This window comes from Canis aureus, chromosome X (assembly GCF_053574225.1).
Source record: "Canis aureus isolate CA01 chromosome X, VMU_Caureus_v.1.0, whole genome shotgun sequence".
Lineage (NCBI taxonomy): Eukaryota > Metazoa > Chordata > Mammalia > Carnivora > Canidae > Canis > Canis aureus.
In genome coordinates, this window is record NC_135649.1 from 123,023,701 (window position 1) to 123,045,713 (window position 22,013).

Consider the following 22,013-nt stretch of genomic DNA (forward strand, 5'->3'; position numbering starts at 1 on the left):
AAAACAACAAGGACCCTCCCAAAAATCGCTTTTACGGTAGACGACACTAGCTACAAACAAGAAAACTGGGTTCTCTTACAAGATTGTGAATTTTCTCCTCTCAACGTTTTTAAACATTTTTTCCCCATAATCATCTTCCCATGAAATTTGCACTGTATATCCGCATTCTGTATGTACATCTCTGCTTTATACATCAGAAAAAATAGGATGTTTTCACTCCCCAAGGACCCATTTCTGCTCCTTGGAGGCAATATGTTCGCTGTTAAAAATACATGCTTCTAGAATTATTCTTTCCCTAGATTCTGCTCAAACTTTCCACTTTTGTTTATAACAACATCACCGACAGCAGCGAATCTCAAATGTTTTGGTCCTAAGACTTCTTGACATTCTTTTTTTTTTTTTTAATTTTTTTTTTCTTCTTGACATTCTTAAAACACACCGAGGACCGAGAGTTGAGCTTTGTTCACGTGGATCCTATCTGTATGCATTTACCGTCACGGACAACAAAGCCGAGAAATCTGAAGACAGATTTAACCAATTTGTTAGAAATCAATCCACTCACGAGATGTTGACGCTCATTTCATACTTTTTCGTGAAAAATAATTGTATTTTCGAAAAGCAATTCTCAAAGGAATGATGCTGACCATCCCAAGAGGAGACAGGTGCTTTCTCTTATCTGCATCTGCATTTAGTGCGTGGTTCTATTTTTTTTTTAATTTTTAGTGTGTTATTTTACCACGTCATGGAATTCCTATAAAATCCCCCTGTATACTTACAAAAAAAGAAAAATGATAAGAGAAGAAAAAAATAACATCTTAGAATAACTTTTTTAAGTCATCTAGACTCTGCAGACATTTGAAAGAATTGTGGAGAACCCGTCGGGGGTTCCTTAGGCCATACTTTGGGAACCACAACCATTAAGCCTCACCGCCTTGACTACCTATAATTTAAAGCAAGAGGCAACGAGAGGGATGATCTAATTTGTTTTTGTCCCACATGCCAAAGGCTGATAAGGATTCTAGAGACAGGGTTGCTGGAAGGCACCAGGCATGGAAGGATCTAGAAAGTGGAGAACTTACCGCTTGAAAGCGGGGCTGTAGGTGTACGCCGTGTTACTGCTCAAGTTATAGATGAACGGTAAGTGCTTGTGGATGTCTGCTGTCGACCAGCTACTGAAGAAGCTATTCAATAAGCCTTGATCTGCCCCTAAATGGTGAACGTACACCCAAGGAGGTTAATCACGCGTGGTCCAGCCCTTCCACGTGTTTGAAGGGCTTAAAATACACAGTCGCACGTGCGGTCCCATTGTACTTCTTTTCTCTAAGCCCATTACAATATGATCGTTTGTCTCAAAAAGAATGGATCACCCATATCACTAATTTTAACAGTGCGTATTCTCTCCAAAATTCTCCACTCGTAACCCAAACCTTTGATAATTATACCCTCACATTGTCTCCAAAATTCTCCATTCCTCCCGTAATGAATTTTATCTTGTAGCCACACTCTTTCCCCAACCGTGTTTGCCTGGTGGGCAACTCCTCGCCCTTACGCAGAGACGATTCTTGGTCGGTGTACGGTTTTCTTTTTGTGACAACAATTCTAGCATTTTCCGCATCTACTAACGCGCAATCAAACCAAATATCGGCTTCTCGTGGCTCGCTTGACTTTATGCTACGTCAGGGGCTGGTCAAAGGAGGCTGGCATCCGTTTTTGTTAATAAGGTTTTACAGGAACGCAGCCATGCTCATTGAAGCCTTGTCGGTGGCTGCTTTCGCTCTACAACTACAGAACCCTATCTGCCCCAGAGATCGGATGGCTTGTGATGCTGAAAAAAACTCTATTACCGGGTCTTTAGAGAAAGGTTCGCCTACTTATTTCTGTATGGTCAGGATTGGGGAATCGTTCTTCTTACTCACTGAGGATATTTTCCTCAATGGGTTTGTCGCGTACTTAGTTACTGACTTCACTTATCCCTCCCACCCCGACCGTCCTCATGCTCCCACCCCCTCTTTAACTGATTAGTGCCACTCCCATATCCAGGGGGAGTGAGGATGAGGCAGGGGTATGGGCGCTGGAAACGGCCCCCTCCCCTCCCACCGACCTCCAGCATCCCGTCACTCACCATCAAAGCTGCCGTGGTCGGTGGCGTGCTGCAGCAAGAGGCCATGCGTCTCGAGAGACGGTTGGAAGACAAACACCCCGCTATTGAAGCAATCTGGCCATCCAGGGTCGGGGGCTGCAGAAAACTCTGTCCTATCAAACAGCTCGTCGATGTTGGATAGCACCTGGCCGAGCAGAGCATGGGGAACCCGTAGCGTCACGTCTCTTACCTCCAGGATGCAGGTGACAAATGCAGCAGGAACCCGAGGGTGGCCAACGTGTAGTGATTGGAAACCTGTGCCCATTTTTTGAGCTGACGCTTTCTCTAAGGCTTGCTTTAGGAGGAGGAGAGACCCTAAGATTGCCCTCCGGTTTATTTCGAGTGATGGAACTAACACCGTCTCTGAAACTATTTTCTCAAGGTTCTTAAAATCCTCTAGCGAGCTCGCCTGGCTGTGTATCCTCTTTAACCTAGCAAACGTGACCAACAAACCTCTGAAAATGCACACGTGGAGAGGCCTGCAAGTCGGTATGATGTAATCTGTTGCCTTCTAGAACTTGACTGACGCCAGACCCCCTCCAACACCCGCCGCCTTGCTAAATTGTGCTCCGTTTGGAACAAAGAAAACGTGCCTCCAACTGCGTTACTGGCCTCACTTTCCTCTGAACCTCTCCATCTTCCTAGAGACCCGCTTTGACACAACCAAGACAATCTAGAACGGATGCCAACACCCCAGCGTCATTTCCCATTTCAACTTTCCAATGGCCGTTTTTCAGAGTCGTCGTCATTGGTTCCTACACCGTAGGCCACTACCCCAAATGACGCACGGAGGACGCCACAGCCTAAGAAGCCAGGTGCACCAGTCCAATCAGAACTATGTAACTCAATATGCAACCAAGGCAAAATATTTTTTCTAATTATTCTATTTTGTGTAGATGACATCACGTGATTATTAACCCCTCCTAGGAAAGGAGCCTCGGGGGCAGGGTTACAGCAGTGCTAGTGCTATGTCATATCTAATTTTGGCCAATGCTGGTGATACAGATGCATGTTACCTGGTGGGAATCCACCTGTAGGAATCAGCAGCCCCCTTAAAAAGGGGAAGGCAATGTCCTTGAAGGGTTCCTCACCAAGTGGAGTATCAGGTCCTCATTATCCCTCTGTACTCACCAAAGTATCTGCATCCAGGAAGACACACTTGCTGTAATGGGTGAGAGTCCAACAGTGAAGCTTGGTGAGGGTGACCCCAAGCTCAGGCCTCTTCAGAAAGGCCAGGTGGATGTAGTCTGCACTGTCTATCAGGTTTACCTCGATTACTTCATCAAACACCTTGGAGAGGATAACCCTGGAAAAGACATAGCACCAAGTACTAGGAGACCAAGGGAACATTCAACACACAGGACGTGCTGTCCCCTTTGCTTCATACAAACATGAAGCGTGCATCCAAGATCCCATCAAACTCAGCGCAATCTTCCCATGGAGCTTTGCATCCGTTCTGCTCATCCTTAAATCTTATGCAAACTTGAAGATCTTGACCCCTATACCTAACTGTGTTAGGTAGGCTGATTCCAGTCATCCCGCAGAAAGGTATTTCTCTTTCAAAAATGCACGGGCCTTGGGATGAATGCTGAGCCAGGAGAAACTGACAGATGTCCACTACGATCTCCATCAGCTTTTATTTTATGTATTCAAAACCTACATTGTTAGTAGCATACAAGTTCAGGACTCAAATTTTGAAAGACTACCTTTTCTCAAAATGAAATTTTCCTGTGTTCCATTATATATATTTTTTTTTTCTTCAATTCTACTCTATCATAGGCTGGAATATCTTGTGATGACAAAAAAAAAAATTGAGGAAAAGCCAGAAAAAAGATGCAGGCACATCAAAAGGATACAGGGTGACGATCAGGATTTGAACAAGGAAACAAATAGGAAACCCAAAGTATAAAATGAATATTCAAGGAATATTTTTTTAAGATTTTATTTATTCATTCATGAGAGAGACAAAGAGAGAGGCAGAGACACAGGCAGAGGGAGAAGCAGGCTCCATGCAGGGAGCCCGACGTGGGATTCGATCCCAGACCCCATCCCTGACCCCGGGATCTCGCCCTGAGCTGAAGGCAGATGCTCAACCACTGAACCACCCAGGCGTCCCCATACATATGTAATAGTAATCTAATCTAAAACTAACCTAACATCCATACTAATACTTATTAATTGAATAAATAAGTAAATGGGGAAGAAGGAACAGTAATTCCTTACAGAAGGATTCCAAACTCTAAACACATTAGGAATGAGGGAAATAGAAAATCATCATTGGGTTGACGGGATGAGCACTGAATGTTACACAAATTGAACTTAAATAAAATATTTCTTAAAATCACCCTTTGGCTCACACCACAGTAATAACTATAGCCGACACTGTTCACTGGTGGATGCTAAAATCAAGGGGTAAAGGTTTTAAGAAGAAACAGCACGTTTTCATAGGATGAAAGCAACTCCCCCAAGATAACTATCAGTTACAAAAATCATAACCGCACAGATAGTACCTCATCCATGTTTTCAAGGTTAATATCACCAGGGACAAGACACAGCAACATCACATACTCCTCAAAAGGATGCCCTGAAAAAGGTACACCACCCCTGCGGACTTTTTTTTTTCTTTTTTGCCAAAAATTTATAACCTCAGTCTGCTAACGAGAAAATATGGGACCAACACAAGCCGAAAGAATTCCATGAAACAAATGACTAGTACCGTTCGAAAATGTCCGGATCACGACACGTAAGGAAAGAAGGAGGAAATGTTACATAGATGGATGGGAAGTCACAGGGCAGACATGCTAACTAACGCGATGTGGGGCCCTGCATGGGAACCGAGTCATATAATCACATCGAACACATCTTTTACTTTCAACATTTTGTGTGGTGGTCGAAGGTGCCTCCTGCACACGTCCAGGGAAGGGCTGGCCTTTTCCGCTTATTTTGCTACGACAAACATCTCTCTCTCCCTTACAAGGGTTTTAATGCCTTTACCTTTAGTATGATCATTGATCTACTCAAATGGAATCCTACAGTTTTTTTTTTCCTTATTTTTTTAAACAGTTATCATACTTTCTCTGTCTTCATAATTCTTTTTCACCTTCCATTGCATGGATTAGAATTTTTTTTCTTTTTTTTTTTTTTTTTTTGCTTCCATTCAACACATTTGCCACTAATGCTTGGGAAGTTGTACACGTCCTTTCTAGTGTTCTGGTGGTTTCCACCCTCAAGCTGGCAGCACACGAATCTAAACTTATATTTTTGATCGAATATAAAGACAGCCTGTGTATCTTCACCCCTCTGCTGCCACTGATCACCTCGGTGTGGAGTGCAAATCCCAGATCATTTCCACAATTATGCCTCAATCCTTTTACAATTAACTCTGAGTTTCACTCACTTACTCGCTTAGAGCTGCATCTTTGTTACAGGATCTTCCTTGGATTCACATTTCACTTTGCTGGACTACATCCTCAAGTCATTTTGTTTGTTTGTTTGTTTGTTTGTTTGTTTTATTTTTATTTATTTTATTTATTTATTTATGATAGTCACAGAGAGAGAGAGAGAGAGAGAGGCAGAGACACAGGCAGAGGGAGAAGCAGGCTCCATGCACCGGGAGCCCAATGTGGGATTCGATCCTCGGTCTCCAGGATCGCGCCCTGGGCCAAAGGCAGGTGCTAAACCGCTGCGCCACCCAGGGATCCCCCTCAAATCATTTTGTTCCTGAACATCTTTGAGGGGTAACATTTTCAAGCTCTTACGGATTTGGAACATCTTTAATTTGCTTTCGAATTGCACTAATTTGGCTGAACACAGAGATCTCATTCCAAAACTACTTTGTGCGCTGCCCGCCCCCCTCCCGAACCACCTTGCCCCGGAAGGGTGGTGGGGAAACGGGTGAAATAGGTGACAGGGATCAAGAGGTACAAGCTTGTCGTTAAAAAAGTGAATAAGTCACAGAGATGACGAGTACAGCACAGGGAACATAGTCAATCATACTGTCAGAATTCTGTACGGTGACCGTACTTGGTGTGGTGAACGTTTTGTAGCACACAGAATATTGAATCACCGCGTCGAACACTCGAAACTACCGTGATACTGCCCATCAACTATAACTTTCCTAGACACACACATGAAATTATTTTGCTCCAGAAAATTTGAGACATCGGCCAGCTCGACTCGACTGATGCTGAAGTGCTTTTAGCACCTTTCTCGGGTCTTGGGGCTCCGGAATGCCACCCCTCGGTATCAACACCTGCCTTCACTCGTTCCGCTCGACGCTCACGGGGCATTCTCACAGCCGAAACAGGAGGGGAGTTATTTCCCACAGTCCGTTCTCTCTTTTGCTCTTTTTTGAAACTTCATTGTTAGGCAGGTGTTGGGGCTTCCGGGGCCTGTCCGCTGTAGCCCGGACTGGCTTGTAGGCTTGTGCCTTACGTTTTTCTGTGCTTTTTCATCGAACGGTATTGAAAGTACCTACATCTCTGAGAAAGTACTATTTCATCTCCAAGTTTTCCCCTTATTTTTAACCCGATTATTTATGGAATTTATGGCATCCTTAGGGTTGTATCAAGATCCGGGAGCGGGGGTGTGGCGGGCCAAACAAATCCCACTCCGTGCTGCTACAAATAGTATGTGACGTTGGGCCTTAAATCCCTTTGTTCAGCGCTGCCTGTCTTCTCAAAATAAGCGCCTGGACTTGGAATTCAGTTTCAAGACCACAATCTGTTTGTAGCTCTGAGCATATGCTCCTGGCTTTGTTTCTTTGCAGGAGAGATTACCCCACTCTGCACTTGGACCACACAGCCCACAGCCCGGAAGAGCACAGTGGTGGTCGGCATCCACACCCACAGCCTTGCTCACTTACGGTCACCTGTCACTGTTTGTCACTGGACCACAGGGCACTGTTCCTCAGCCTTCCCAACGGTTGCGAAGCCTATAATGGGTCCTAGAAAACCGAACTGGTTCTGCAACACTGAACCTTCTCAGGATTCCTCGATGTTACAGTTCATCGTGAGTGGACCAGAAGATTGAAGAAAGTGAGTGCGGACAGCTTTTACTGACCCTGATGAGACAGGAACGGAGGAGGGAATCATGTGCTCTTCTGGGATCCTTTTGGTTTTATCAGGACAGTTCTACCAAAAATATATATATATATATATGACTGCCCCCAATCACCAGGGGGACTGATGGGACAACAGGCAACCAAGAAAGACCTCGTGTTTCCCGTCTTGGTCCCAAGCGAGACACATAAGGATGTGTGTCCACCTCAGGGTCAGCTTTCCCAGCTCTGTGTCTGCTGGAACCTCTGGTCTGACTCTGAAGGTCAAGGCTCTAGACGCAGGTGGATGTCACTGCGGCTCAATGTGTTTCTCTCTGGGGCCCGAAGAGCTCATCTTTGGCAAGAGGAAATGCATTTTATGCATCAATTAAGTTAAAATGCTTCTTGAGGGGATGGGTTATAGCCAAGTTGCCTCTGGTCTGATGATGTCACTTGATGTCAAAGGCAAAGGTCTGCCCCCTAAAATACCAACATTAACAAACACCACTGCCAACCTAGCTGGTTGTAAAGATCCCCCAAAGACGTACCGTCCGGCATGGTTACGTCCATCCGTCCATTTGTGAGGCCTGATTGTAAGAATTATTTGAATAGTGTGTAGACAAGAAGCCTCTTCTCCATTGTGCACTTTGTAAATATGTTCCTTAGTTTATTCGTTTGATTTTTTACTCTTTTTACTTTTACACATGGTAATTTCTGGCCTATCACGGTCCTGATGTCCACCTTTGCTTTAATTTAAGATGGTTTTCTCCACTTTCAGATGAATGAAACATCCATCCATGTCAGTGCCTGGAGACAGTCTTTCCTATCACAACGGCAAGGAGGGCTGTAGGTGGTGATCCTACTGGCATATGGTGGGTAGAGACCAGGAACACTGGTCAATGCCCTACAGTGCCCAGGATGCCCCACATGTCAATAGTGTCCAGGCTGAGACACCTTCATCTACTGACTTCTAAGATTTCTCTTTGCCTTAAAAATGTCTAGGACACCTGGACCCCGATGTTTATAGCAACAATGTCCACAATAGCCCAACTGTGGAAGGAGCCTCGGTGTCCATGGAAAGATGAATGGATAAAGAAGATGTGGTTTATGTATACAATGGGATATTCCTCAGCCATTAGAAACGACAAATACCCACCATTTGCTTCGACGCGGATGGAACTGGAGGGTATTATGCTGAGTGAAGTAAGTCAGTCGGAGAAGGACAAACATTATATGGTCTCATTCATTTGGGGAATATAAAAAATAGTGAAAGGGAATAAAGGGGAAAGGAGGAAAAAAAATTAAGTGGGAAATATCAGAAAGGGAGACAACATGAGAGACTCGTAACTCTGGGAAACGAACAAGGGGTAGTTGAAAGGAAGGTGGGTGTGGAGTTGGGGGTGACTGGGTGACGGGCACTGAGGGGGGCACTTGATGGGATGAGCACTGGGTGTTATGCTATATGTTGGCAAATTAAACTCCAATAAAAAATAAATAATAAAAAATAAAAATAAATTAAAAAACAGATTATTATAAAACCTAAAAAAAAAAGAAATGTCCCGTCTATACTCATAATTTACCTGAATTCATCTTGGTACATTAGCTTTACATTAAAAGGACCATATCGTTGCCTTTCTCTGATATGTGGACGAATTACACTGTGCTCATGAGCTGTCTTCCTTCGGGCACCATTCATTTCTCTACGACACATATGGAGCGGTCTGGTTGGTGGTGTGTATTTGGTGGCTTTTTTTTTTTTTTTTTTTTTTTTGGTCTATAAGTAAAACACAACCAAACCTGTAAATCACGTTTGGGTATCAAGATTAGGGCAGCTTCTTTAAATAAATGAACACACTCATTTTTCTCCGAAGCTCTGAGATAGCTCCTATCACATGGAAATTCATCCATAGTGGCCCATGTAACAGAACGTCCTTTATAAACCACCGGGGCTCAGAACCCTCTACCAGATAAGCCTTTGATACGATTCTCTATTTCCCGCCCTGGGCTACTCGCTAGCAGTGTATCCTATGCCTTCTAGTCTCAGCGTGGGGTCATGCGAGTTTCCCTAGAAGGATCAAGCATTTTGTCAACGTTACAGGCAAAGTGCTCTGTGTCCCATTTGCTTTTAAAATTCAAATTGCATGCAAATAACTACTTTTTCATTTTAGTTTTGGGTATTTATGTTTTCTGTAGTCTTAATTTACTTTCTAAATAATCCAGAAGTTAGATTTGTTTCCTGTTCCCAGTTTTCAGTTTTTAATGAATCTCTCCCTTCTTGCCTTACGGATTTTTTGTTTGTTTTATTAAAAAAATTTTTTTTCCTATCAGAAAGGGAAACAACATGAGAGACTCCTAACTCTGGGAAACAGAGCTGGGGGGCTGGAAGGGGAGGTGGGTGGGGGATGGGGTGACTGGGTGACGGGCACTGAGGGGGGCACTTGATGGGATGAGCACTGGGTGTTATGCTATATGTTGGCAAATTGAACACCAATAAAAAATAAATTTATATAAAAAATAAAATAAAATAAATAAATAAAAATATTTTTTTCCAACTGGATAATTTCTTTGCCGATTTCAATTTTTGTATTGTCTGCCTAATGTATTTTTTATTTGTTTGTTTTAATTTAAAAGCTTTTCGAACTGGATAATTTCTTCACTGCTTTTTTGTATTGTTTGCCTTTCATATTTTTTTGTTTGTTTTAATTTAAAAATTATTTGAACTCGGTATTTGATTTCTTCGCTGATTTTAGTTTTTCTCTCTGGAGTGATTCCAGCTTTCCCCTTTGGTTTGTATAGGTAGCATTTATATTGCTAATATTTTTTAAGCACCATAGAATTCAAGCTTTGATTTGTCAAGCCATGAAGTGTTTAGGAGAGAATTTCTGATTTAAAATGTCCGAGGGTAATGCAGTTTTTAAATTTGTTTTGCTCTTAATGCCTACGTTTATTACATTATAGTCAGAGATCATAACATTCAATTCCTGCTCCAACCGACACATTAAATGCTTCCTTGTACCATGAGTATAAAATCAGTTTTTCTAAGTGGTCCATACTGATGAGAACAAAGATCACTGTTTACATAATGCATAGCATTTAAGAGATACCTCATGCATTATTCATTACATCAATTTACTCACGTGTCTGCCTTTTGATTTAAACTTAGGAAAACTATATAAAAAAGACTCTCCCTCTACCATTTTTTTGCATTTGCCTGTGTATCAAATAGGTTTTGGTTTTTTTTGTTTTACATGCTGTATATGGTGATCATTGGTGCATAAGGGATCTTGAGCACATATCCTATTCCTATTGAGCACACATTCATTGGTGCATAAGGGATCTTGAGCACATATCCTATTCCTTGAAATAGGAATTCTCCAGTTTATTATCAGAGTGTCTCTCGCCTGGATCCTTACACTCGGGAAACCATACGATCATTTCTGCCTTTCCTTTCTCCTACATGTGAGATGCAGTGACTCTGTCCATCGTTTCCTAAACAAATATGTCAGGTAGGGGAGGTGGGCGAATGGATGGGTTAAGCAGGTGATGGGGATGAAGATGAGCACTGGGCGACGTAAGCAAGTGTTGAATCACGACGCTGTATGCCTGAAAGTACTATTATCCTGTATGTCAACTAACTGGAATTTAAATAAAAACTTAAAAAAATAAAAATAAAAAATATATTAGTAAGTCAGGAAATGACAGATGTTGGTGAGGATGCAGAGAAAGGGGAACCCTCTTAGGTTCTTGGTGGGAATGCAAACTGGTGCAGCCGCTCCGGAGAACAGGATGGGGGGGTTCCTCAAAAAGTTAAAAATAGAAATACTCTAGGACCCAGCAATTGTGCTACTGGGTATTTATCCAAAGGATACAAACATAGTGATTTGAATGGGGACCTGGACCCCAATGTTCACAGCATCCATGTCCACACTAGCCAAAATGTTGAAAGAGCCCTAATGTCCATCAACAGACGATAGATAAAGAAGATCTGGTGTAAAAAAAATAAAAAAATAAAAATAAAAATAAAAATAAAAATAAAAATAAAAAAAGAAGATGTGATATATAGACAATGAAATAGTACTCAGCCATTAGAAAGAATGAAATCCAGAAATTTGCAATGATGTGGACGGAACTGGAGAGTATTGTGCTGAGTGAAATAATCAATCAGAGAAAGACAATTATATGATCTCACTCATGTGGAATTTAAGAAACAAAACAGAGGGGCATGGGGAAGAAAGGGAAAGAAAACAAGATGCAATCAGAGAGGGAGACAAAGCATAAGAGACTCTTAATCATTGGAAACAAACTGAGGGTGGGTGGAGGGGAGACGGGTGGGGAGCTGGGGTAACTGGGTGATGGGCATGAAGGAGGCACGTGATGTGATGAGCACTGTGTGTTATGTGCAACTGATGAGTCACTGACCTCTACCTCTGAAACTAATAATACATTCTATATCAATTAATTGAATTTAAATACATTTTAAAAATAAAAAAATTCATAAATCAGATAACCCGGGTCCCTTTTCACTGTGCCCAGTTTCATAAATATACTTACAACAGTGATTCACCCTCCGTACTAGGCTTTTCCTCGCCTCGTTGTCCTGCCAGAAAGAACTTTCTCGTTAAGTTCTGTGTTTTGATGTAACGTTCGGCCGGCAGACGCCAATTTTTTTTTTCAGTAGCAAAGCCCCTGAGCACCTACATGCTTCACAATCACTTCCAACCATGGTGCCAATGACCGATAAACTTGGCCACGTGGCTTCTTGGGTGTATCCAGAAACCTCTATCACTGCAGCAGTAACGAGTAAGTCCTCGATATGTAGATATCTACAGGTGGGGTCTTCATTTGCTTCCCTCACGCCTTGGCGATAACCATTTTCTCTGATATTTCTTCACCTTGGGAAGTTTTCTTCAAGTATATCGTTGTTGACGGAGTTGATTTCACTTGCTCTCAGCTCTGCAGCAGGGCCAGGTCTCCTTTAAAGCTTCCTACTCTACTAACTTCTGCTCACACGCTGGGAAGTCTTTGACGTCTTCCACAACAAGGAGTCTACACAAGTCTGCAGGGCCGACTGCACATAACAGGGTCTCTAAGAAGTTGAACTATATTTTTTTACTAACTTTTCTTGACTGCAAACATTTCCTCAGCTCACAGCCACACTACTTTCAGTTCACTCTGGGTTCTCCTCCTCCCCTCACACTACCTAGTCCTGATCACAGCTGGCCTCTCAGATCTCAGCCCCGAGAGCTAACCCGACATCACTCCTGCAAACTACGAGCCTCCCCGTGTCCTTAGGTGCTGGTCAGCCAGAGCTTGACTCTCGCCTGCCAAACCCTGGCTCCAAGAAGGCCTCCTCTGACCTCCCACGAGGAGGAAAGGCCACGACCCCTCCAGGCTCTCTCTGCCCATGAGCGCCATGGCCCTGTCCACCATGCGCACAGGCGAGGACAAACTGGAAGACCCTCATGCCCACGCTGCTATCACAACCTCTCCTACCAATGCTTGCATTTCCTTGTGGCAAACTGCACACCTTCCAAAGTGCAGGCCTCTGGACCAGCCTCCAGAAGCTGCAAATTCATGAATTCTCCATGCACAAGGTTTCACCATGGTGACATCACTCACCTGGGAGCATGTGGAAGGAACAAACGGTCTCCCCAGTAACTCACGCCATTCATGATATTGTGGGGACACCACCATGTGTGTCTACAGATGGGAACGTCCCCACACTCAGGCTGGAATGCACAACCCGCTCAACAGAACCAGGATGCCGAGGTGCTCAGGTGTCTGCATTTGCGAGCACGCACACGTGAACCTGCAGGCATCCTTATCCAACTAAGTCTGGAATCATCGTTGACCTCCCATCTCAAGCGCTGCATGGCAATGTCAAGCCAAGTGCACGCAGCTCCCGGACACTGGGAACCACCTGACTTCAGATCAGTCCACGGGAGCCTGGCCATTTGCATGAGGCATGTCATGGCCCCATCATGGTAGGAACCTGCCCTTGCATCCCTGTCCCTGCCTCCGAAGCTTCCTTCTACAGACACCGTGTCAACTGAGTGGCACCAACAACACACAAGCCCAGAGAAAAGGTGAGATTCACACAAATGAGGCTGTGTCTGAAGCTCACGGCAATGCCGCTACCATACACACAGCTATCAAGTGTCCCGTGTGTTCCAGACCTCAGGAGCTGGGAATCGGCTTGGTCGGCTGGACAGCTGTGCTCTTTGATGCTCATCTATCACCGACCACATGCACGGCCGTGTCCTGCATCCTGCATCCCACCTGCTGGTTACATCTCTACACGTGGGCGAGCCACCTGTATCCAGCCTCTGTGCTCTAGAGCAATCCAGAGAAGTCCAGAGCTGTGCTTTGCTCCTAGACACACAGTCACCACCACAGCAGAACAGCCACACACAAGGCACAGCCCCCCCACTGCCCGGACGTACCTCCACTCATCTTCCCTGGGAAGCGGCCAACAAAGGGACAGACTAGAAACCTGTTCTGGGCCATGCAGGATGCTGCAGGAGCACATGTGACCTGCTATGACTTCCAACGTGCGATCTCTCCCTTCCTCTACGAGACCTGCTTGCTTTGATAAGAGCTTGAGCGCACAAGCGTGTCGGCAACGCTCCAGAGTCACGACACTTCCCGTGACGTCAGCGAGCGTGGGGGTCTTCCCGACTTACCTGAGCAGGTTGGACACCTGTGGGGTGATGAGCACCACCAGCCTCCTGGTCGCCCTCTGGTTCCTCAGGGACTGGCCCAGGACCAGCGCGCCCTGGCAGTAGATGTCGTTGGTGGCCAGCGTCACGAACGCCTGGTCAGACACTGCGGATGTGGACAAAGACACCAGAGTCACAGCCCCGGGGGGTTTCAGCAGGTGGCAGGCTTGGCAGTCACCGCTCTCTGTCTGAACCAAGTAGCTGTTTCATATTTTATAAACATTCACTAGGAACATTTCATCTACATCCTTTCTTTTGTTGTTTTGTTTTTTTCTTTTTTGTTTTTAAGTAATCTTTCTGCCCAACATGGGGCTCGAACTCATGACCCCAAGATCAAGAGTCACACAGTGCATGACTGAGCCACCTAGGCACCCCCTGCATCTTTTCCTTTTAAAACACACACACAGAGCACTTTCTAACCCAATACATGAGGCAAAGCCAAGCAGAATATGGTTAAAATGTCCTGATGCTGCAAATATATTGCCTGGATGGATACCCAAGACTCTTTGCTTTGCTCTACATTCAAGTCTGAAAAACTCACCCCAAATATCTGAATCTGAGACACAAACACATCAAAACGTGTGGGCAACCGCCCGACTAGCTGAGCCAGGATGCAGATGTCCACTCCACTCAAAACAAAAACAAAAACAACCAAAAAACAAAACAAAACAAAAAAACCCAACTATAAAAACAAAAAACAAAACAAAAAAACCCAACTATGACCAGTTTCACAGTGTCCCGCTAGGAGGGGAAGAAATGCTCATGGCGGATTCAATTGACGGTGATTTCCAGTCTAAGTGCGTCCTCGTGGTGGTGGCGTTTACGGGGACTTCCAAACAACTCTAATTCCTGCTCCCCCAAGAGCGTGTTGCCAGGAGATACACAACAGTTGAAAGAAATCCTGCGCAGACTCCCGTGCTGTCTGCAGAAATTAAAATGCGCAGCACGCAGCAGCTCGGGGCCAGAACACACAGACCTCACTTCTCAAAGACCAGAGCGTCCTCCCCTCCCCGGGCCAGTGGCTCCCACTGCAGGGTCCTAGAAGGGCTCCTGTTCACGCTAAATATAACGTGGCAGACGCAGGCTTCTGAGGCCTGTTTCCCCCGAGGGCCGCCTCCTTGACCTTTACATTCCATGGGGGTAAATTCCAAAATGTGCCTGTTACAACACGCTCCTGTCTGCACGTTCTTCTGCTGCTGCTGCTGACTTGCTGGATTAAGAGGGGTCTGCACACTCCTGCTGTCTCCACTGTGACTTGTGGGTTATACTCAGAAAGTAGACTTCAAAACTCAACTTTGCAGCCCCCCAAAGTATCTGTCTATCCATCCATGCATCCATCCATCCATCATATCTATCTGTCCATCCTTCCATCATATCTATCATCCATCCATCCATCCAATCATATCTATGCATCCTCTATGTATCCATCACTTCTACTATCCATCCATCCATCCGTAACCATCTAGATCTATCGTCTCTCCATCCATTCATCCTTCCAATCGGCAATCTATCATCCACATATCCATCCATCATATCTATCTATCCATCCATAATCATGTAGATCTAGCATCTATTCATCCATCCATCAATCATACCTACCGTCTATGCAACCATCCATCCATATCTATCTCTCCATGCATCCATAGTCATCTTGATTGATCTATCATCTGTCATCTTTCAATCCATCATCCATCCACTACATCTATCCTTCTTATCCTCTATCCATCCACTCTATCTACCTTGTGTGTATCTATCATGTATCTACCAATATCTAAGAAACGCCTAGGGGCAGCAGACACCCCTGTCTGTGGACATTTCTGAGACATGGGAACAAAGACTGGATTCCTCCAAGAGAGTTCAAGGTGATGAGAGATTCCCATATCCAGAATGGACCACCCTGCAATGGGATAGCCATCCAGACAAGAGGAAGGTGCAGTTGCATTTGCCCGAGGAAATGTACAGGGTGGAACATAATACAAACAGCAAAGTCATCAAAATTGGCAACTGCATACACTGGTTTCGCAGCATTTTTGTAAGGACGTAGATGTAACTGCTGTAATCAGCGGGTATTGTGAGCTGAAATACGTTCCTCCTGCCAAACTCGTAGGAAGTTCTCTCTCTGGGCCTCAGGATGCAGATATATTTGGAGGTGGGGTCTTTAAAGATGGGGATTAAGGTAAAACGAGGTCACTGGGGTGAGCCGTGATCCAGTAAGACCGGAGTCCTTACAGGAAGAGGGGAGGAGGACATAGACAGGCACAGAGGGACAACCAAGTAAGGACACAGGGAGAACATGGTGTCTACACACGCAAGAGAGAGGCCTCAGGAGGAACCAGCCTCGGTCCCTCTTGGACCTCGGACTCCCCACCTCCAGGATGAGGAGAAATAAGTGTATGTCCTTTAAGGCACCCCTTCTGTGGGTTACGGCAACCCTAGAACCCTAATAAATTGGAGCATTAAACTCAGGAAGCAGAGCCAGGAATGCCACCCACCCTGGGGAAAAGAAGCTCAGCAATCACCTGGTGACCCTTTCAGGTTTAAGTTTATATGCATCTGCCCTTTTCAGGCTGAGATACTACCTTTTTCCACTAAGCTGCATTTGCATCATCGTCACTGGCTGCATATTTCCTATTTAAACAATTTAAACGGGATCCTCCTCAAAGAGAAAAAGCAAATTCGCAAAGCAGCTTGGTTGGCCTTTCCAAAAAAAAAAAAAAAAAAAAAAAAAAAAAACAGAAAATAAATAAATTTCTCTCTAAATGGAAGGTAAAACAAAGACATGAAAAAGACCCAACCAGATTATTCCTACTCATTTATCCTCTCAATGATCACTAAGGAAACTGTTCTCCAAGTCGCGAGGCCTGTTTGGAGTCCGCGCGGGTGATAAGCGCGGGCCGCCTTCCCCAGAGAGCCATCGAGCCAGACGCCAGAACAGTTGGATTTCCAGCCGTCTCATGTTTCAGACCTACTTCGTTTGGACACATCAGCTGCTTCCACGTGACACACGGTCGCATGTGAGGCAGGGGGAAGGGGAGAGCTGCCATGGTCCGTGGAGGGAAGCATGTCACCTGGGAGGGCTCTGGGGACCCCAAATGATACACTGAGGACAGGTCACTTCTCCAGAAACTTCCTGATTCGCGGGATGGACAAAGACACGGCTGGGTCTCTGGGGACTGTGTCACCCAGCTCCTAGGCTCTGCCCCCGCTCGGGATGGAGGGATTCGTGGTCATATCAACAGGATGACAGCTCGGCACCCCCGGACAGCAGAGGCCCTCTCTCCAGCGACCCCGACACGCAAACTCACGCTCTTGCGGTGCAAGATCCCCCATGGGTAAGAGCACCATCAGAGGCCCAAAGACAGGCCAGTGGTTTTTAAGGCAAAAAAGAATGAAAATTCATTAACGGGCCTTCAGATGCCACACGGCCTTGCTTTTAAGAAGCCACCAATGACCAATGACCGAGATTCGAATTGATAGCAATGTCCAAGGACACCGCATTCAGAGTCCGCTGCAGCCCCACAAGGCACCAGGGTGGGGACTTTCGTCACCGCCACGGAGCGGGGAAACAGCACGTGTGGCTGTATCCAACCACGGGCTTAAGAGAGAAAAAAAAAATGAACTATTGAAAAAAATCAACTTTGGCCCAAAGAACATGGTGCCTGAGGGTTTCGTATCGAGCCAGGGAGAAACGTTCCTTTCAATCCATTTCGATTCCTTGCCGGTCCTCCGCTCGACCCATCTTCTATCCTCACCCCGCAACACGCACACCCCGAAATAACACCGCCAGCCTCCTGGTCTGCCCCTCCTCTTTTACTCAAAGGTGGCTTTTGTTCCCCGAAACGTGTCGAATGCCCTCTTGGGGTCTTCGAGCACGTTCCAGGGCTGATGGAGATGTGTCCCAACGCTGAATACTGCCACTGTATGGGCCCGCGCGGCTCCGGGGGCAGCCGGCTTCAGGCGGAGAGCGGCGAAGCCCCCTGGGACACAGACTCGGCGGAGCTTCTCCTCCCAGCACGGTCCCCGCGCCAACCGCAGGAAACCGCGCCTCTGCCCCGGCCTCAACCCTGTTCCCTTCTGAAGCAGACGGGACGAAAGCAGTGATTTTACCCAAACGCTCCTCTGAACAAAAAGTAGTCTGGGTTTTTGTTTTTGTTTTTCTTGGGGGGGGGGGGTTGTTTGTTCTTTGTTTTTTGTTTTTTTTAATGGGCTCGTGGTTGGTCAGGTCTGGTCTGGTGCAAGACCGGGGCGTCTCCGGGATAAAAGCGGGACGGGCATGGTTCTCTTAGGTTAGGGCCACAGGCCCCTTATCTAATTTCTGGCCCTCTGAACTGCCCACATGTGATGTCCAGAAAACCAAAGGGCAGGTGCACAGGACTCCTGTGACCCTCAGGGGCGACGCCTTGCCTTAGGCCCCAGCCACGTGGCCACCCCAAGCCTGCTGCCCTGCTGGGGGTTTCTCCCCAATCTTTCCTGCAACAGCCAAGTATGCTTGTGGTCTGAGCTTGGGAAACCCCAAAGGCACTCTGTTCCTAAAGTTTTGGGGGCGTGAGCTTCCTATCTGTGTAGGAACTGGGCCCCCTGCAATTGGATGGCCAGAAAACCAGTGCATGGCTCTTCGGGGTGCGCCTTACAGAAGGAACATTGAGGACTCTCAGGGCCCTCCGACCAGGCTCTGCACGGACCCCCTCCCTGCTGCGGAGAGCCATCCCATCTCCATCTGTCCCCCGCAGCGCGGGTCTCTGCACACGCGGGGGTACACAGGGGAGGCGAGGGGCTTGGGGTGACCGGGCCCTCAAAGCGGGGTTCTCCCCAAAGCAGATCCATGTCCGTCCGAGGTGGGAGAAGGGGCGGGGACGCTGGACGCGAAGCGCTGGGGTACTCACCCGGCATGGCGTGGGCGCAGCGGGGCGGCGTGCGCCTGTGCTCTCCGGGGCGCTGAGCAGGGCCTAGCAGCGGCGTCTCCCGGGGCCCGCGCCGACCTCCAGGCCTGCAGGCGACAGCTCGGCATTCCAGACACCCACCGCGGCAGCCCTGCGCCCCCCACCCGCGCGCGGCACCGGGGCGCCGCTGAACCCAAGCCACCTGTGCGCCCCTGGCGCCCTGCAGCTCCTCCTCCGCCCTCCGGCCCGGCCCCCTGCACCCCCTTCCTCGCCCCGGAGTCACCTGCGCCCCCCGCGCGCCCCGCCTGGACTCCGCGATCTGGGGCCCCGGCCCGCCGGGTGTCAGAAGCGTCCCCGCCGCGCTGGGGACCTCCTCCCGGCTCCAAGGCCTCTCGTGCTCCCGCCCGGCGCCCCTCGGCACCCAACCCCCACCCCACCCCCGGCCGCCCACGAGTCACCTGCGCCCCCCGCGCGCCCCGCCTGGACTCGGCGATCTGGGGCCCGGGGACCTCCTCCCGGCTCCAAGGTGTCCTGCGCTCCCGCCGGGCGCCCCTCGGCACCCACCCCCCGGCCCACCCCCCGCGCACCCCGCCTGGACTCGGCGATCTGGGGCCCGGGGACCTCCTCCCGGCTCCTCCTCCTCCCTCCTCCGCTCCCGCCCGGAGCCCCCCGCCCGCGAGTCACCTGCGGCCCGGCTGCGCCCCGCCCCTCCTCCGCGGGCTCCTGGCCGCCCGGCCCCCGCCCGGCCCGCGCCCCCCTCCCGTCCTCTCCTGGGAGGTCCCCCCCGCGCACTCCCGCAGCCCCCACCCTGCTCGCGCCCCCCGCGCCCCGGGCGCGCCCCAGCGGCCTCCACGCCCCCGCACCCCCCGCGCGCTCCCGGAGCCCCCGCCCTGCCCGCGCCCCCGGCGCGCCCCAGAGGCCTCCACGCCCCCGCAGCCCCCGCCCTGCCAGCGCCCCGCACCTCGCTGGCGCCGCCGCACCCCCGGGGCGCTCGGGCAGTCCCCGCGCCAGGGTCCCCAGGGTCCTCCCGGCCCCCCGCAGCCCCTGACCCCCGCACCTCCTGCGCGCTCCTGCGGCCTCCGGCCCGGCCCGCCCTGGGAGGCCCCGAGGCCCGCGCCCCGCGATTGGCCGCTCGCCGGAAGCCCGGCCCCACCCCCGCCCGGGGCCCGGGTCCCCAGCAGCCCCCGCCCTCCGCCCCGACCCGGCCGCGGAGGGACAGGGCCGCCTTCCCCTTCCCTTCCGGCGCCGCCCCCTCCCTCCCCGCGGAATCCGGGAGCCCCGGGTCGGTAGCTCCGGACGTTTAACCTTTACCCAGCGCGCGCCACGGCCGATGTTTGCAGAGGCGCGGAGGCCGGGCCCGAGGCCAGGGGCCGCCCTGCAAAGGCCGCGCTGGAACCTACGGCGGGGACGGCGGGCGGCCGGGAAGGGGAGGCAAGTGGCCGATGCACACTTGGCGCCTCGGCGCTTGAATCCGTGCGCGCGTGGGCGGACGCCGCCGAGTGTGTGTGCGTGGGGTGCACGCGCGTGCGCGTGCAGGAGTGCGACTGTGCGGGCAGCGCGAAGTGTGGGCGCCGGGGTGCGGCCGTGCGCCCCCCACTCGGATGCGCCAGCGCCTGGCCGCCGGAATGAATGAATGAATGAATGCACGAATGAATGCATGCATGCACGAATGCATGCATGAATGAATGAATGCATGCATGCATGCAGCCGTGTATCCGTGCAGGACTGCAGGGGGGAGGGTATGCGTGCGCGCCCGAGACGTGAGTGGGTGGCGGAAGGACTAACTGGATGCACGCGTGCATGGGTGAAGGAGCCCATCTAGGAATGAATGAATGACTGGGTTCAGCGCATGAATGAATGAGCTCCCGTGCGCACGCTTGGAGGAGTGCGGGAGCGCCCAGCTCCGTGAATGAGTGACACTGCGCGGCAGTGAATGAATGAACCCAAGGCACGAAGGGGGGAATGGGTGCGTGCAGGGAACGAGTCCACGGCTGCACGCAGGAATGAATGAAGGACTTGAACACATGAACTAGTGGCGGAATGCGTGTGTTCATGAATGAATGCGTCCTGGGGTGACGGAGGAGGAGAGAGGGGGGCGTCACGCCCCCTCTAACCCAGCCGCCTGCCCTGCAGGCTCACCTGTGTCGTGTCCACACCATCAGTGTGCATACCGACGTAGTTTAAAAACACGAATGATGTCTTGGTATTCTGATGAAACCTGCCTGTCCCAACCCCCCCCCAAAGACTTCGGGGTATCAGGGAACCCCCTCCTAGCGTTCCACATCCCACACTTTGGGCGCCGACACAATTTATGCTCCAGAAACAAGAGAAAAGGGCCAAGAGGGCATGGCCCCCGCTAAACCCCACTAAGGATCAGCGTTGTAGGGCGGGGATGTCATCCATCGCCCATCAGACAGGGACATTGCCAAGCCATATTATTATTATCCCAATATCATTATTACTATTGTCCCAGCATCTTGGCTTCCCCAGAGCAGGACTCTGCTGCATGTCATCTGGTTCCCCATTGTGCCAACTTACCCATTCACGACCCCACGGGGAACGGGGTGAAAAGCCATCGAGGCTCACTGGCTTCGGAAAAGAAGGGGCTTGGGCGTCACAAGGACGGAGACAGAAGGGAAGGGCGCCAGGTTCTAGATGCACCTGTCCAGAGACCCAGCACCTGGATCAGTAACCGTCACTCTTACGGGACAGATGTTGGCGGCGTTTTTCACCCCGCGTCACAGGCCCAGAGCTGCGAAGGCATTGCAACCAGGTGCAGGCGCTTGGGCAGCGCCATCTGGAAAACACGAGCGTGGCACCCGCCTCATCACACTGATGGCTTCCCCTCTAACGGTCTCCAGAATGCACACCTGCCTGGAACAGGAGACACGTTCTCATGAAGCTGGACACGTGCGGGAAGGGTCAGGTCCCACATGAGTCCTGCTCAGCCCCCGACAGCCCCCTCACTTCGAGGGGAAGGCACAGGTTCCCCGGCCTCTCTGCTGGTCTTGCTGTTGGCCCCGATATTTGCCACGTGTACCCGCACACCCGTGCTGTGGGCTCATTCCATTTGGCCTCATTCTGGCCTCAAGTGAGCAAACTGTGAGGTCCTGTGTGCAAGCGCCCTCCTAGAGGATTGGGGCCTGGGACAGAACTGCAACAATAAGAGATCCATTCGTAAAGTCCCAGACAGCTGCTGCCTCCTTGATGTCCTACATGGGGCAGTGGGGTTCCCA

The 22,013-nt window shown here is 49.3% G+C and overlaps 1 protein-coding gene across 6 annotated transcripts in view; it reads right to left on the reverse strand.

Annotated features, from left to right (window-relative positions):
* GYG2 (glycogenin 2) overlaps positions 1-20,213 on the reverse strand; it is a 36,604-nt gene extending 16,391 nt beyond the window's left edge. For 3 of the 6 annotated variants that reach the window (XM_077890322.1, XM_077890321.1, XM_077890317.1), the window contains exons 1-6: positions 19,835-19,917; positions 18,781-18,884; positions 13,862-14,003; positions 3,272-3,446; positions 2,123-2,285; positions 1,080-1,206 (exon numbers count right to left, since the gene is read on the reverse strand). In XM_077890322.1, the coding sequence (XP_077746448.1) occupies positions 1,080-1,206; positions 2,123-2,285; positions 3,272-3,446; positions 13,862-14,003; positions 18,781-18,787 (614 nt within the window). In that variant the 5' untranslated portion in view covers positions 18,788-18,884; positions 19,835-19,917. Of the gene's footprint in view, positions 1-1,079; positions 1,207-2,122; positions 2,286-3,271; positions 3,447-13,861; positions 14,004-18,780; positions 18,885-19,235; positions 19,329-19,738; positions 19,800-19,834; positions 19,918-20,088 lie in introns of those variants that run through there. The other 3 variants (XM_077890320.1, XM_077890319.1, XM_077890318.1) reach the window with 3 other exon arrangements.
* Between the last annotated feature and the right edge of the window lie 1,800 nt (positions 20,214-22,013).